The sequence below is a fragment of the Miscanthus floridulus genome, chromosome 18 (assembly GCF_019320115.1).
Source record: "Miscanthus floridulus cultivar M001 chromosome 18, ASM1932011v1, whole genome shotgun sequence".
Lineage (NCBI taxonomy): Eukaryota > Viridiplantae > Streptophyta > Magnoliopsida > Poales > Poaceae > Miscanthus > Miscanthus floridulus.
The window spans coordinates 12,371,308-12,388,689 of record NC_089597.1 but is presented as its reverse complement, the minus strand read 5'-3'; the positions used below and the strand labels follow the sequence as shown (position 1 = coordinate 12,388,689).

Here is a 17,382-nt window from a genome sequence, read left to right as displayed (position 1 = left end):
GTTGTACAAGCCATCATTTTTATTTGCCAAAAAGCAATAATGTCGTTTCCTCACGGAACAAAATTAATCAAAACCATCTTTGAGCATGGGTCCATTTAGCATAACTTTAGCTCTGTAGTTTGTAGGTTAAATTAAAGTAAAAAAAATGTAAACAAAATAAGTCATTAAATGCACTGAACAAGCTTGCAGTTCTAGATTCAGAATTTTTAGAGCTACATGTGACTAGGATTTTCTAGAGCTAAACAGCGTTTATACATATGATGACTTTTAAGTTTTTTCGTAACTACCGGTATGCCGATGCTGCAAAGTCGTTCAATGGGAGTACGACAGTATGCTCGCACATTTGGCGTACTGTATATGTATAATATATACTACTATACTACTCAATTCATCCCAAATTATAAGACATTTGACTTTTTTGACACCAAGTTTGACCACTCGTTTTATTCAAAATTTGTGCAAAATATCACTTCTTTTGTCGTGGCTTGGTTTATTAATAAAAGTTCTTCAAGAATGACTTAAATTTGACTACGTTTATACAAATTTTTTGAATAAGACGAATGATCAAACTTAAGGTTAAAAAAGTCAAATGTCTTATAATTTAGAATTGATGGAGTATTTTTGAATAAGACGAATTTATTAAGCTTAATTAATCTGTCATTAAACACATGTGTGCACTGTGGCACTTTGTTATCAAATTATGGATTAATTAAGCTTAAAAGATTCATATCGTAAAGTAATCGTAATCTATATAATTAATTTTTTTAATCTATATTTAATACTCCATACACGTGTCAAATATTCGATGGGATACGATGTAAATTTTTAAGAGAGAAACTGAACCAGACCTACATTGCTTTCGGTTCAAGTTTTGGAAGGATTTTTTTTTTTTTGTGAGAGATGAATCCCCCGGCCCCTATCCTTGGTTGATTTTGCACGCCCTCGCGGACACGCGCGGAGGCGAGGATCTATCCACCGATCCATCTATAGTTAGAAATAAATAAATATAGGCAACAAGCTATTAAGCGCGTGTTAGATTAGGAAATCCCGTGCTCATATCGATTTTACAGCCTGCTGCTTCTTGCAGCATGTTATTATACTTGCAGGCTGTTGCATCGGCATGCATCGGATTCTCAGGGTAAAAGAACCGGATCAGTCGAAAAAATTCAAGCAATACTGCACTGCCCTTGACTCTCGCTTGTTCCAGGATTCTTTACCTCCAGCAGATCACGTCCACTCTGCCAAGTTAAGCACAAATATTTTTGGGTTATTTTGATTCAAGCCATTACAATTTTCACGTTTTGAAGATTTGTCATTACAATTGAGCTATTTGAAAATTTGACATTATAATTGTTGAAGTTACTGATAATTGCCATTTATGGACGTATCCAGTGCCCTTGGGTCCACCTGTAGGTGTTATATGCATATTGTATTTCCGTATGGACCGAATTGCCCTTGTGGACAAAAGGATAAGGCATCCTGGCCATACGACCGATTCAGCCCCGAAGACGAACCCTACCAGCTCGATTTGTTTCTCGACGGCGGTTGCTCACCAGGCCAGTGCGGGCGCAGGTGGCCGACGGCGGCTCTCCAGGCCGGCACGGGTGCAGGCGGGTGCCAGGCGAAGGCGGCTCTCCAGGCCTGGCGCGGGAGGTGGCGAGTGGTTGCAGGCGTAGGCAAGCGGTGGCGGGCGTAGGCGCAGGCAGGCGGTCGTCGCAGGTGGCGCAGGCGGGCGCAGGCAGCGCAGGCTTAGACGGGAGTTGCGGTGGGCACGGCGATGCAGTGACCCGATCATTGGGTCACCTGCTGTTCCTGGAAAGTTCCGGTGTTCTTCCCATTCACAAAAATCTCAGTAAACTATCTTTGTGTGGCTGCCTCTGGTCACCAGCGCCCGCAGTGCCTGCTCTAGCCACCAGCACTGCAGCACCTGCCTTCGTAGCGACAGCATGCGCCTGCCACGACTGCCTCCGCAGCGTCCGCCCACCACGCCAGTTGCGCCCGCCGCGACTGCCTCCGCAGTGTCCGCCCGCAGCGCCAGTTGCGCTCGCCGCGACGGCCTCCGCAACGTCCGCCCCCGCCTCCGCTGCATCACCTACGCCTGCCACCGCTGCGCCACCTGCGGCCGCCGCGCCTGCCTCCGCAGTGACGGCCCGCTCGCGACTGCTCGCCCCGGTCTTGTTCAGCCACGGACACATACGACTGAAACGCTAAATCGAGCTGATAGGAATCGGGCCTTATCCTTTTGTCCACAGGGGCAATTCGGTCCATACGGAAACACAGTATGCATGCAAAACCTGCAGGTGGGCCCAATGGCATTGGATACGTCCATAATGGTAATTATCAGCAACTTCAACAATTATAATGGTAATTTTTCAAATAGCTGAATTGTAATGGCAAATCTCAAAGACACTAAAATTGTAATGGCTAAATAACCTAATCTTTTTTTTCCCATTCACTGTTGTATTTTCCCCGGTACCGGAACGAAGAACACAAACAGTGTGGAAAAAGCTGACATTTTGTTGCACGACCACTGCTGCTGGTCGACCGTGACGCGGTCTGCAGGCAGTGCACGACAGCACGAGAGCGGCGATGCTTCCGCTGAGGGCCTGTTTAGATGTGAAAATTTTTGCAAAATGATATTGTATCGCTTTTCGTTGTTATTTGATAATTAGTGTTCAATCATAGTCTAATTAGGCTTAAAAGATTCGTATCGTGAATTTCGTCTAAACTGTGTAATTAATTTTATTTTTTATTTATATTTAATGCTTCATACATGCGTTCAAAGATTCGATGTTACGGGAAATCTTGAAAAATTTGGCATTTTGGAAGGGAAACTGGACCTGAGCCAGAGCAGCACCAAGCCCGTGACCTCGACGCAGAGCAAAAGTGCAGTGACGTGGTGCCAATTTTCCGGCCGGCCGGTCATCTTTCATCCATCCAAACTAACGACACTGTTTTTTTCCCCCTGCGGCAGCCTGCACTCGGCAACAACCATACTTTGAATCTTTCAAAAAATTGAAAACTGTGCACACCCATAGTGTATCTATAGATGTATACTATTATAACAAAATTTGAGATTCAAAACTCCATCTAGAAAAAATCATACAAAAAGAATAAATTTCAGCTTTATAGGCACTAGAAGACAATTTTTTTTTGCATATATGCACCCAAAATTTGTCATTTTCCATACGATTTTTTATAAAATGAGTTTGAAACTTTCAATCTCAAATTTTGTGAGAATGTACATCTATAGATGCACTATGAATATGTGTCGTTTTATATTTTTCGAAAACTCCTAAATATGCTTTTTTGGGGAACAAAAAAAACTCCTAAATATGCTGATAAGGTGGTTTGAACCTAACATTTTTCCTCACCTCCTGGTGAGCTTGAGGGTCCATTTGTACCTAACATTTTTCCTCACCTCCTGGTGAGCTTGAGGGTCTGTTTGATATGGCTTTTCCCTAGTACGACACTGAGAGATTGTTATAATCAGGAAAGAAGGTTAACAAAAGAAACAACAACAAAAAAACATTACCCATAACAACCGCGGCCACCGCACTGGTTGGAGACATCAACCGCGTTGTTTGGAGACATAAACAATAGCTCGTTTAAATAACATCTTCTAGGAAAATATAGCAACTCGTCTTAAGATACGAGACAATAATAACACGGAGACATCAACTAAATAACATCTGAATCGAGCGAGTTCTAGGAAAATATAGAAACTCAATGTGAGAATAACATCAGTACCAAGGTACTCATATGACAAAAGATACCACTTTTACAACTTAAATACTACTAGTACAAGCTAACAAAGCTGAATTTCTCTGATACAAGCGCAGGTTCATCACTTATACTAAAATATAATTATTATGCTAGGCAGACTTAACTCGTTACCACACCAACCACAAGTGACAACAGTGCTACATCAACTTGTGGTCATCGCCTTCGTCATCGGTGACCTCCAGCTGGACCTCAGCACACCCCTTGATGGAGGAATGGCATTGCAAGTACTCAAGTAACACACGATCAACCTCATCATGGGCAGTAATAATATCAATCATGCGTTGGTTCACGTAAAGCGAATTGTCGATGAGGGGCTTGGGAGGGGGCTGATTCTTGAAAAAAATGAATGGACTTCTTGTCCAACCTCTGAGTCACCATCTTAGTCTTCCTATTTCCGACAGCCGATTCCACCTCCCATTGAGACTTGACAGGGGGCTGATCGATCAAACTCTTGAAGGCCTTCTTGTACCTAAAAATCTCCGTCTTAGTCTTCCTATCTACACCGTCCGATTTGATGGTGTCCTCAATCTTCGCTGCCTCCTTCAATTCGCTGCCATTCATCTTCGCCTCCTTCGATCCACTGCCCTCCATCTGTTAGTTAATAATTTCAATTTCATTAAGGAAAACAAAGTAAATAAATAGAAAATAAAAATAGATTGAATTCCTTTTATTTTTCTTTAAATCCAAAAAACCCTCCTTTTTTATACATAGGTCACCGCTTTAGCATTTTAAAAGAGGATGTGTGCCCTTCTAAGTAAATAGTTCAAACTATTTTATCGATATAAGTGTTCTATATCAGACAAATTCTACGCTAGCTATTTCCCGCTTAAAGCATTTTGAGACTATACAATGTAGTTATACAAAGAGTACCCCTTTTTCCCGGAATTCAAGCAATTTAGCTAAAAAAGGAGAACTCATTGAAATAAATATTTCCTTCTAATCGAACTTGAAATAAGATTCCAAAGAAAGCTACTCTGAAAATAAAAGAAATACCTCGCTCGATCTCTTAGGGGGCGCTCGCTGGTCTGAACATTTCAGACCAGCCGACTGGTTCCCCTCTTATTGTACTGTTCATCAAACCAGCCAACAGTGTTTCTCTCTCACACAACAAGCCAAGTTTCTGCCAGCCGAACGGGGCCTTAGCCTTCTTCTTCTTTGATCCACTGCCTTCCTTATCCTCGCTCTTCGCCTTCTTCTCCTCCAATCCGCTGCTAGATCTCTTGCCCTCCTCCCTCGATTGCTTCAACTTCTGCTCCGATTTGGCGTCTGCCACCATCACCTCGTCCTTTGTTGCAATCTTCTTCCTCTCCATCCCGCCCTCCGACGGAAGGACAGCCATGAACTCGCTGCCCTCCTCCATTGAGCTAGTCGGGCACGCCTCTAACAGCAAACTGGAGCAAGTCGGGCACTTCTTGGTCTCCATCATAATCATCCTCCTCTTCTGCAGAACCTTCCATTGCTCCTTCGTCGCCTCAGCGGGCTCTCTCTCCTAGAGGGGCCCGTGCAGCAGGACCGCCTTCATCAAGTCCCGCATCTTCTTGGCTTCCTTCACCACCTCCACCACCTCGGCTCTACGCCTCCTCCTGCACACAAAACTGGAGCACGTGGAACACATGACCCACTCCGTGGCTGGAAACCTCCGCATCGTCCCACCCCCGTTCTCCATTGCCCCTCCTAACCTCCGGCCGGCGGTCAGCTCTTCTTACGTGGAAGGCGAGATTGCGTCGGCGTCGGCGGCGGCTGTCTAGATTAGACCGAGGGGAGCATTTGGCTGTCTATATATATATATATATATATATATGATTCCCCCGCAAACCCTAGGTGCCAAATGGGCCAACAAGCCCAACTCGGTAGCAGGGGGTTTATGACCCACAGAAGCCCAGCATATTACAGCATTTGGTCGGGCCCTAGGAAGGAAGCAAAACGATGCGACGCGGCTCCAAGAATAGGCAGCATGCACATGGCAGGTTGGCGCACAGGTGCAGGTGCAGGTGAGCTGGCACGCAGCGGCAGCGGGGGGGCCGGACCGCGGGAGAATGCGGTGGAGCGCACGTCTCGGCGGTGAGCCGGTGACCCGGTCGCCGGGCTGTGGCCAGTGGCCACCACCCCAAACATAGCGGGCGGCCGCGCGGGCTGCTTAAACTTGGCGGGCCGGTGGCCACCACATAACCCGCCATTTCACCCCCTCCCTCCTCCCTCTCCTCCGATTGGGCCCACCAACCAGAGAGAGGGTGAGAGGGCCCCGCCATCGTCAATAACCCACCCAGTCAGAGCCTGCAGCGTGTGCCGGCGTCCGGTGCTGCTCTGCCGCCCTCCGGTGCCGGTGCTGGTGGTGACGTGCACGCACGCTGGACTAGGTAGCTAGCAAGCGCTGGTGGTGGTGGTGGTCGAGCACGTAGCACACCAGCCATGACGCGCCGCGGGACGCTCCCGCCGGCGCTGCTTCTGCTGCTGCTAGCCGCGGCGCTGGTGGCGACAACAACCACTGTGTCCGGGCAGGGCCGGCCCGTGACCGACAGCGGCGCGGAGACGCCTCCCACGCCGTCCAGCTTCACGCCCAAGGACAGCTTCCTGATCGACTGCGGCGGGACGGCGCCCGTGACCGCCGACGGCAAGTCGTACAAGACGGACGCGCAGGCCAACCACCTGCTCTCCGCCAACGACGCCATCCGCGTCGCCGCCGCCGACAAGGCCGACGTGCCGTCGCCGCTGTACGCCACCGCGCGGGTCTTCAAGGAGGAGGCCGTCTACAGCTTCCCGCTCACCGTGCCGGGGTGGCACTTCATCCGCATCTACCTCTTCCCGATCAAGGGCGGCGACGTGGACCTCGCGTCGGCCACCTTCAGCGTCGTCACCGACGACAACGTCCTGCTGCACAGCTTCACCCCGGAGAACAAGCCGGTGATGAAGGAGTACGTGATCAACGCCACCGAGAACCACCTCGCGCTCAAGTTCCAGCCGCTCAAGGGCTCCGCCGCCTTCGTGAACGCCATCGAGGTGGTGAACGCGCCCGACGAGCTCATCACTGACTCGGCGCTGGCCGTCGCGCCGCTGGGCGAGATCAGCGGCCTCGTACACGACGCGTACCAGGTCCTGTACCGGATCAACGTCGGCGGCCCCGCCATCGGCCCCGCCAACGACACGCTGGGCCGGCGGTGGGAGACCGACGCGGCGTACGTACAGACCAAGGAGGCGGTGAAGGACGTGTCGGTGCCCACCAGCACCATCAAGTTCCCCGACGGGACGTCCCGGCTGGTGGCACCGACGCTGGTGTACGCGAGCGCCGCCAAGATGGCGGACGCCGACGTGGGGAGCCCCAACTTCAACCTGACGTGGAAGGTGGACGTGGACCCGTCCTTCAGCTACCTGGTCCGCCTCTTCTTCGCCGACATCGTGAGCAAGGCCACCAACGACCTCTACTTCGACGTGTACATCAGCGGGCGCAAGGCCGTGTCCGGGCTGGACCTGTCCACGGTGACCGGCGGCGAGCTGGCGGCGCCCTACTACAAGGACTTCGTGGTGAACTCGTCGTCGCTGGAGGGCGCGGACGGCAAGGGGAAGCTGAGCGTCCAGGTCGGGCCCATGGGGCAGGACACGGGGCGGATCGACGCGCTGCTCAACGGCATGGAGGTGCTCAAGATGAGCAACTCCGTGGGCAGCCTGGACGGCGAGTTCGGCGTGGACGGGCGGAAGGCCGACGACGGGAGCGGCGGGCGCAAGGCGGTGGCGGCCGTCGGGTTCGCCATGATGTTCGGCGCGTTCGCGGGGCTGGGCGCCATGGTGGTGAAGTGGTACAAGCGGCCGCAGGACTGGGAGCGGCGGGAGAGCTTCTCGTCGTGGCTGCTCCCCATCCACACGGGCCAGTCCTTCACCGCCAGCGGCAAGGGCGGGTACGGGTCCCACAAGAGCGGCAACACCTTCTCCTCCACCATGGGCCTGGGGCGGTTCTTCTCGTTCGCCGAGATCCAGGCCGCCACCGGGAACTGGGACGAGAAGAACATCATCGGCGTGGGCGGGTTCGGCAACGTGTACGTCGGCGAGATCGACGACGGCACCAAGGTGGCGGTGAAGCGCGGGAGCGCCGAGTCGGAGCAGGGCATCAACGAGTTCAACACGGAGATCCAGATGCTGTCCAAGCTGCGGCACCGCCACCTGGTGTCCCTCATCGGCTACTGCGACGAGAACCAGGAGATGATCCTGGTGTACGAGTACATGCACAACGGCGTGTTCCGGGACCACATCTACGGCAACGAAGGGGTGACGCCGCTGCCGTGGAAGCAGCGGCTGGAGATCTGCATCGGCGCCGCCAGGGGCCTGCACTACCTGCACACGGGCACGGCGCAGGGGATCATCCACCGCGACGTCAAGACCACCAACATCCTGCTGGACGACAACTTCGTGGCCAAGGTGTCGGACTTCGGGCTGTCCAAGGACGGGCCCGGCATGAACCAGCTCCACGTCAGCACCGCCGTAAAGGGCAGCTTCGGGTACCTGGACCCGGAGTACTTCCGGTGCCAGCAGCTGACGGACAAGTCGGACGTCTACTCCTTCGGCGTGGTGCTGCTGGAGGCGCTGTGCGCGCGGCCGCCCATCGACCCGCAGCTGCCCCGGGAGCAGGTCAGCCTGGCGGAGTGGGGCATGCAGTGGAAGCGCAAGGGCCTCATCGAGAAGATCATGGACCCCAAGCTCGCCGGCACCGTCAACCCGGAGTCGCTCGCCAAGTTCGCCGAGACCGCCGAGAAGTGCCTCGCCGAGTTCGGCAGCGACCGCATCTCCATGGGCGACGTGCTGTGGAACCTCGAGTACGCGCTGCAGCTGCAGGACGCCAACCCGCCCGAGGGCGCGCAGCAGGACGGGGAGGACGGCGCCGCGGCCGAGGGCGGCGGCGGAGGCGCCGTCGTCCCCGCGGCCAGCGCCTCGGGCGGCGGCGTGCCCGACTCGTCCACCACCGCCGCCGGGGAGCTCTTCCAGCAGCTCGCCGACATGAAGGGGAGGTGATCGATCGCCGATCGTACGTCAAACCGACACACGCACAAACAACATTGTACGTGGCATGGCAATCTGACTGACTCAACTCAACTGAACAGTCGTACGTAGTTGTTCTCGATCTCTCGTGCACGTCGTCGCATCGATGCATGTATTGCACGGTGAAAATTCGATTCACTAAAACACACAGATTGAAAAGAGTGGTGAGTACGTGTATAAATATATGTATATATATGTATGTACGTGTAACAACTAGCACTGATCGATACATTCTTTCAACCTGCTGTTCTGAGACGTGGGGTCTGGACTACTGGCTACTGGTGAAGGAGGGGGAGCTGATCATTTCTGAAATACATGTGGCATAATGTATTTGTAATTTCGTGATGGTTTAATACTGGTCTTCAATTTTCACCGTGGTAGTGAAGCCGGAGACGTGTAGCTGTCGCTGTAAATTTTGCTCCACTTTGTTTCTTGATTTGCCATTATTAGATCATTGCCTCGAAGTCCCCAATTCATCGACCCTAACCCTCTAACACCCCCCTCCCCCCAATTTCACAATTCGATAGATTTCATCTTGCCAGAGTTGGAAGGGCATCCGCAGTGGCACTCCCCACGCCTAACACATACGTGCAAGCGCAAGAGAGATGAAATACTTTTTAACAACCGAGCACCAATGACGACTGAAGAAGCATTGGTTTCGGTATTTTTTTTTATCTAAACACCGCACACTGCAACATGAAAGACGATGCTTCGACCTTCTCTCTCCTTTCCGAGCATCGATTTTTTCTCTCGTTGTGGCTGCTTGAACAAAAAGAGGATAATTGATACCCAGAGTCCAGAAGGACCAGAGGGTGATGCTCTAAGTAAAGAAAAAAGTTCAAGTGCGTGAGTACTTCAAGCAAGGCACACGTGTTGCATAGCATAGAAAATCCTTTATCTCCGAGGTTATACACGATGAGAGGTGATATACAGAGACACACCAATGAATTGACATATTAATCAACTAATTTGGATAAATGCGTTCTCACATGATACATGTGAGTTGGAAACGGAGATCAACTAAGGTGTCCTTAATCCCCCTAGTCTACTCCAGTCCACATAACGAATTTATGTGAATTGAAACAAACTCTCACAGCAAGGCTAATAATATAGCCAGCTGCTGGCTATAATGATCTTTGCAACCTGTCTCTCACTCACCCATATAGTAGTTAACTCTTCATCATTAATACATGATCCACTTGTCTCTTTCATAAGTTTCTCGGTTCTAATGTCTAAGCCGGCTGTAAGCTTACAACCCGCTTCTCTTCTCTCTTTCACCTCAGCATTTAGTCTGCTATTATACTTGCTCTTAGAGTTGTAGCGTCCGACTTAACTATTGATTCAATTAATTTAAAAAAATATTGATTCGGTTAAAGTTCCTTCAAAGGGAAACTTTTCTTAAAAAAACTAATAAGAACTATGGTATTTACCAACTATAGAAGAAGATGACCACGAGAGTCAGTCTTATATATATGGTACAAATGATATAAATCCAAATGAAGGGTCTTGAGCGACCTTCCAAACATCAGCAAATCTGGGGATTTTTAGTGCCTAATGACTAACATCCTCGTCACGTGTGCTTCGAGGTGAAGGATGCAACTTTTTATACACTACCAAATGGGTAAACCCACACGCAACTATAGCTGGCCATTCGGGCCGCCCGGCCCGGCGCGGCACGGGCCCGTGCCGGGCACGGCCCGGTAGGGCACGACACGGTAGAGCACGACGGGCCGCCGGGCCATGCCGCCCTAGTCCACCGTGCCTAGCCAACGGCCCAGGCACGGCCCGTCGGGCCACTTTCCGTGCCGGGCCGGCCTAGAAAGCACGACCTTTTTAACAGGCCAGGCCGGCCCGAGGCCCGCATCAGCAGGGGAAGGGAGAGAGTGTAGGCCGGGCGCTGCGACCGAGGCGGCCCAGGAGGAGAGCGCAACGGAGGCCCTGACGGCGAGCGCGGCGACCTCCTCGCGACGACGGGCAGCACGAAGTAGATCCGCCCCGCGCGGAGCGCCTCCGCGTCCCGCACCACGGGCACCGCGCCCTTGATCCCCATCCCGTCCGCGTCGCACATGAACCCGTCGCTTTCGCCGTCGGTGGGGAAGGCGCCGCAGCCGCCGGTGAGGGAAGTGGCTGCCGCAACCACTGCTGTTGGTGGGGAAGGGGCCACCTCCGCCGCTGCTGGTGGTGGGGGAAGGGGCCGCTGCTGCTGGTGAAGGAAGGGGCCGCCATGTGTGCCACGAGCACGCCTGGGGTGGGGATGGAGGAGGCGCCGTGGCCACCAGGCAAGCAGATCGGGGCCGCCCAGCGCCAGCCATGCCTGATGTTGGAGACGGGGAGATGGGGACGGGGAGCAGATGGAGACGGGGAGATGGGGAGGCGGAGCAGATGGAGACGGGGAGATGGGGAGACGGGGAGATGGTAGGGATGCCTTGGTTTGGTGTACATGGGCTGGTCAGCTGGAGTATCTTGGATACCTGGGGCCATATCTCTAGTATTTTTTTGACTTGGACCGTTGGACATTTGAAAAGTGAACTCTAGATGCACTGACATTCTAAGAAGTAGTACATGATTTTCTCTTTAATCTCTCATTGAAGAGAATATGAAATTTTAGATACCATTGTATTCATTTGCATATGAACTTATAATATATGAAATACTAAGTAGTTTATGCAAGATCAACTAGAAACACACATATTAAAGTTTATGCGAAGACGCTGGCGTCGGTCTCTGACCGGACGCTGGGTCACTTAGTGACCGGACGCTGGAGGGGTGCGTCCGGTCCTGCTGACGTGGCAGCGCACAGAAGAGTCACCGTGTGATCGGACGTTGGGTGTGTCCGGTCAAGCATGACCAGACGCGTCCGGTCGTGTAAAGTCGTCTCTGGATGCTTACTGAAAACGACCGGACGCTGGGGATCAGCGTCCGGTCACTTTGAGCTGGTGTGTTCGGTCGTCACTTGACCGTTGAGATCGGGTGATCAACATTTAAAGAGAGGGGACACGTGGCATACATCGCGTGACCGGACGCTGAGGTCCAGCGTCCAATCAATATGACCGGAGCGTCCGATCACCCCGTGTTGTGCCCAGTGAAGGGGTACAGCGGCTCTATTTCGTGGGGCTTCTATTTAAGCCCCATGGCCGGCTCAAGCTCACTATCTTGGCCATTTATATTGACATAGCAACCTTGTGAGCTTTGCCAAAGTCCTCCCACTCATCTCCATCATTGATTCAATATCTTTGTGAGATTGGGAGAGAATCAAAGTGCATTGCTTGAGTGCTTGCATCTAGAGGCACTTGGTGTTCGTGTTTCGCTGTGGGATTTGTTTGTTACTCTTGGTGGTTGCCGCCACCTAGACGGCTTGGAGCAGCGAGGATCGTCGAGCAGAGGTTGGTGATTGTCTCCGGCTCCGATCGTGGTGATTGTGAAGGGTTCTTAACCTTTCCCCGGTGGAGAGCCAAAATGTACTCTAGTGGATTGCTCATGGCTTGTGTGATCCTCATCTTGTGTTGGTTGTGCGGCACCCTATTGTGGGTTTGGCGTGTGATGTCAATTAGCGCGTAAACCTCCAAGTGAGTGAATCGCCACAACGAGGAGTAGCTTGCTGGCAAGCAAGTGAACCTCGGTAAAAAATCATTGTGTTCATCATTTGATTCCGAGGTGATTGGTCTTCATTGATATTGATTCTTGTGATTGATTGGTTCACTCCTCGACACGACGGTATAACTCTCTTGCTCTCTCTCTCTCTTTACATTACCACAACCTAGTTATCAAGCTCTTTAGTGTAGCTAGTTGTGAGAACGTGTTAGTTTGGTTAGTGTGGCCATTTAGTTAGTCTTTGAGAGCACACTAACTTAGTGTAGTGTCATAGCTATTGTGTGGATAAAAACTACATCAACTAGAATTGTGGTAGGTGGCTTGTATTTTTTAGTAGGCTAGTGCAACACTTGCTTCGCCTCATAATTGTCTAACCGGTTTATTAAGTGTTGTTGTAGAAATTTTTAATAGGCTATTCACCCCCTCTAGCCATTAGGACCTTTCAAGTGGTATCGGAGCCGAGGTCACCGTGATTTGAGGCTTAACAACCTTCGGTGTAAAAATGGCTCAAATCAACAATACTAAGAAGCCACCCCAATTTGATGGCACAAATTATCCATATTGGAAATTAAAGATGACCACACATATCAAGTCAATCAATAGAAGAGTGTGGAAGGTGGTAGAAACCAAAATTGAGATTGATGATCCGGAAAATTCCACCGTGACCGAAGAAGTGCTTCTCCAAAACAATGACATTGCTCTAAGTGCCATTCATGATGCAATTGATGAGAGAACATTTGAGCAAATCAAGAATATTGATATGGCTCATGAGGCTTGAAAGAAGTTGGAAGAATCATTTGAAGGCACTCAAGCCGTGAAGGGTGCAAAGGCATATATTCTTAAAGAGAAGTTTGCAAGCTTCAAGATGAAGGAGGATGAGAGTGTGCCGGAGATGTTCCATAGGCTTCAAGTGCTTGTCAATGATCTCAAAGCACTTGGAGAAGAGGTGAAGGACAAGGACTTCTCCCACAAGTTCTTGAGATGCTTGCCTTCAAGATTTGGCACATTGGTCACCCCCCTCTAGCCGGTTTATTAAGTGTTATTGTAGAAATTTTTAATAGGCTATTCACCCCCCTCTAGCCATTAGGACCTTTCAACGGGTTCAGGGCACCGACGCGGAGCCGCTCGATGGCGGCGCGCTCTTCCTCCGAGGAGCGCGTGCGCTAGCGAGAGGGCCCACGACAACGCCCGCTTTCCTCCTCCGATGTCGCTTAGCCGCCGTCACTCGATGCACAGACGAGAGAGAAGAGGAGGAGAAAGGATAGAATGGTTTAGGGTTTGGGGTTGCGGCGGAGGGGGGAAGGGGGGTTTTGTCCCAGCGAAATCCACACTCGGTCGTTGGATCGAGATCTACGGCCAGGGATAGCTGGGCCGCCTTTTAGCCCAGGCGGGAAGGACAAAACCCGGCCCAGGCCCAGGTTGCAGCCTGGTGCGCGGGCGCGCCACGTGCGAAGATGGGCCTCGGGCCGATTTGCTGTCTGGGCCGCATGAACAGTGCATGTTTTGTTTTAGTCTTATTATTTTCAGAAGTTTTTTCTTGATGAATTTCACTCAAAGTTTGAAGTTTAAATCTCTATTAAAATTTGAACCAACGGGATAATTTTTCAGAGAGTAGATGAGGACCGTGAAATGCTTCTGAACAAGTAGAGCATATTTTATTTAAAGTTTCCGCTGCTATAATTATGTTTATCCTCTAATTAACTTGAAACCAAAGGGAAAATTTAATTAGAGGAGTAGTCATTTTTGTTAAAGTTAAATTATGATATTGTTATTTTTTCTGACCAACGTTGATGATAACAATATTATAAGTTTATTTATGAGTTTTCTATGCATTAGTTCTATTTCTGCCCAACGGTGATGTAGAATTAATGTAGAAGAATTTTGTATTTATAATTTATGAGTTTTCTATGCATTAGTTTTATTTCTGCCCAAAGGTGATGTAGAATTAATGTAGAAAAATGTTGGATTTATGATATTGCTATTTTCTGACCGAAGTTGATGATAGCAATATTATAATTTTTTACTTATGAGTTTTATGCATTAATTCTATTTTTTGCCTAACAGTGATGTAGAATTAATGCAGAAGCACCTTATATGTTTTAATTTTGGCCAACGAGATCACTCAGCTGCAAGCCAACGGGCTGCTCAGCTAGGCTATGTGAAGGAAAAGGTTTTGCGCCGTTCTGTTTTTTGGTCGGTACGACAAATGTGAAAAGGGAACTCAGCTGACCCAAAATGAGTTGAGCCAATTTAGGGTTGTTTTTGGGTCAAAATGAGTTTTAGCAATTCTCTCACTTAAGTTTCCCCTATTGCTTAGTTTATTAATTTTCTGATTAAATTGGAACCAACGAGAAAATTTAACTAAAGTGAACGTTTTAGTCGTCGTGACTAAGTTTTCATTACTGTAAATAGTACATTTTTCCATCATTATAATAAGAGTTGCAATAAGTCAAATTAGACATGACACCTGTGTTACAGAGTATTCGGATTTATTTCTGAATTTAATGTCTTGAATGTTCAAACATTTTTTGTGTCCTGAGAGCTAATTCTGGTATTTATATCCCATTTAGGGAATTGTCCCGCATGGGGAGAAGTTTGGCATAGTACATGTCGGTGTTTCGGACCTGGGGGTCCTCAACCAACCAGTGAATTTGAACTGCGTGCCCCTAATCCCGGATGGTGATGCAAAGAGACACAAGGTTTATACTGGTTCAGGCGATCGATGCCCTACGTCCAGTCTGAGAGATCGATCTTGTATTCCTTGCACCGAAATACTTGTATTAGGGGGTTACAAGCTAGGGGAGAGAGGGAGCTGGTCCCAGGTCTCGGCAAGGTGTCGTATGGGCCGCTTGAGACGTTGCTCTAAGGCGGCTGGGACGTGTGCGTGTGTGTGTGACAAGGTGTCCCCTTTTCCAAGTGGCCCAAGTCCTCTCCTTTTATAGTTGAAGGGAGGATAAGGACAGTACATGTGTTAACTATGCGGCGGCGTGCCAACAGGGGCGGCATGTCCGAGCCCTGTGGCCTGTTCTTGTGGCGGCATGGTCGTCGGAGTGGTCCGTCCTTGGAGCACTGGGGCGTCGTGCTAGTCCCATCCGATCCTGTGCGTCGTGAGAGCCCTGGGACTGCCTCAGAGTGGGTGCGGCGGTGGACGTGCAAACCGCTGTGGACGGACTGTGCGCGAGGCCGAGGCTTGGTTGGTGCCGAGGCTGCACCGCAATGGGGGGTCTCGGCGGGCACGAACCCCGAGATAGCCGAGACCTTGGTGCACAGTGCCGAGGCCCCGAGTGGGCGGCTGATCTGGTGCGTCGGCTTGGAGGCGGTGATGACCCGGGCCAAGTTGTCAGTGCGATGTTGTTTTCGAGGCGGGGATCGCGGGACACAGTGTAGTATGGGCGCTGATCGTGGGCACAGCGTCAGAACACAGTGGCCGATAATCCCCGCCGTGCCCTGTCCCAGCCGGTATGGCGCTGATACGACCTCAGGTCCCGTCGGCCATCCTGTGGCGTCGAGCCCTCGTCCGGCTGAGATTGCAGGAGTGGTTGAAGTATTAATGAGACATGACGCGCTGTCGAGAGGGTCGACCGAGGCGGGGGGCGACAGGCTGCGGATGAACCGGCCTCGAGCGACATGGAGAATGAGGCCTCGCGCGAGATGGAGATCGGGCTCCTTGCCGAGGCCTTCCGTGAGAGGCCTCGCGCGACACGGAGAATGCACCCCCTGCCGAGGCCTTCCGTGGGGAGCCTTGCACGAGGCGGAGATCGCATCAGGCGCCGAGACCTCCTGCGCGAGGCTCGAGGCGAGGCAGAGGGCTTGGTAGGCTCGATCGTGGCAGGTGAGGGGTCCACGGCTTACCTTCTAGCTTTGTTTTTTGATGGGACTTAAGCTATCCCTTTGATGTTCGCTTGGGGTACCCCGTTCTAAGGTACCCGACAGTACATATGCTATTCAATCCTGCATTGCGAGATAAGTTTTACGATGCCTCATGCGTTTTTGTGTATCCCGCACAGCGAGAGAAGTTTAGGGTAGCTCTTATGCTATCCTAGTATTGACCGTGCATTTCTATTGTGTCATGGTCATTAAGCACTCAATGGGTTGAGGGCCATAAGAGGAGTAATCCCAAAATCACACCATTGCTAAATCTCAAGAATGTGGAATTTTGAATGTATAATATGGCCAATAAGATGGAGTCATTAGACGTGGATCGAAAGGAAAGGGAAAGATTAAGGCTTGACAGGTTGAATCTATCAATTGAGAAGAGCACATCAATTAGAAAATGAACAATTCAAATCCTTCCTTGTAGTATCATTTTGATATAAAATGAGTTTAACGACAAAAGGAAGTTGCATACGAACCAAAAGATAAGAAAAACATGCGAGCATGACTTGCAGAAGTACTGCTAATAAAGGACTTTGTTGAGTTCTTCAAAAGTGGAATGAGAAAAGTGTACTCCCATACGAATTAAGAAATAACTTTGTTTGCATGACATAATCATGTTAATGAAGTAAGTCATAAGTGTCTCCTCGTTCACAGGAGTTCTGAATGATTTTCGAAATTATGACAGTAAAGTTTATGTCATATTTCGAAGGGGAGAATTGTGAAATCAATTAAGAGTGAGATAAAGATCAATTAAGAAAGATAAGATAAAGATCAATTAAGAAAGATATTGATAAAGATCAATTAAGAAAGATAAAATAAAGATCAATTAAGAAAGATATTCTCCATTAAGAGTGAGATAAAGATCAATTAAGATAAATGTGATCGTCGGAGGAGAACAACGGTCATAATAACGATACCCCTAAACAGAGACATAGTTAAATTCCTGAACCTTTTACGGTTCTAATAGGAAGATAGCGTAGTCAGCCAAAATTCATATTGGACGAGCCTCAAAGATATTAAGACGATGCTTAAAGCGTCATATAAGGTTTTAACAGATTAAACCCAAATAAGAAATTTGAAGATACACTATCTTTACAGAAGATG

The 17,382-nt window shown here is 49.9% G+C and overlaps 1 protein-coding gene and 1 pseudogene across 1 annotated transcript; one reads left to right on the top strand and one right to left on the bottom strand.

The window, feature by feature from the left end:
- Window positions 1-4,056: 4,056 nt before the first annotated feature.
- LOC136523301 (uncharacterized) lies at window positions 4,057-5,452 on the bottom strand (annotated as a pseudogene).
- Window positions 5,453-5,973: 521 nt separating this feature from the next.
- Window positions 5,974-9,143, top strand: LOC136522904 (probable receptor-like protein kinase At2g21480). The gene has a single exon (XM_066516701.1). The coding sequence runs from the start codon at window positions 6,196-6,198 to the stop codon at window positions 8,782-8,784; it is 2,589 nt and encodes an 862-aa protein (XP_066372798.1). The 5' UTR covers window positions 5,974-6,195; the 3' UTR covers window positions 8,785-9,143.
- Window positions 9,144-17,382: the final 8,239 nt, after the last annotated feature.

What these genes read in the sequence shown, in the direction of transcription:
- LOC136522904 (XM_066516701.1), top strand. Translation starts at nt 6,196, where the DNA reads ATGACGCGCCGCGGGACGCTCCCGCCGGCGCTGCTTCTGCTGCTGCTA.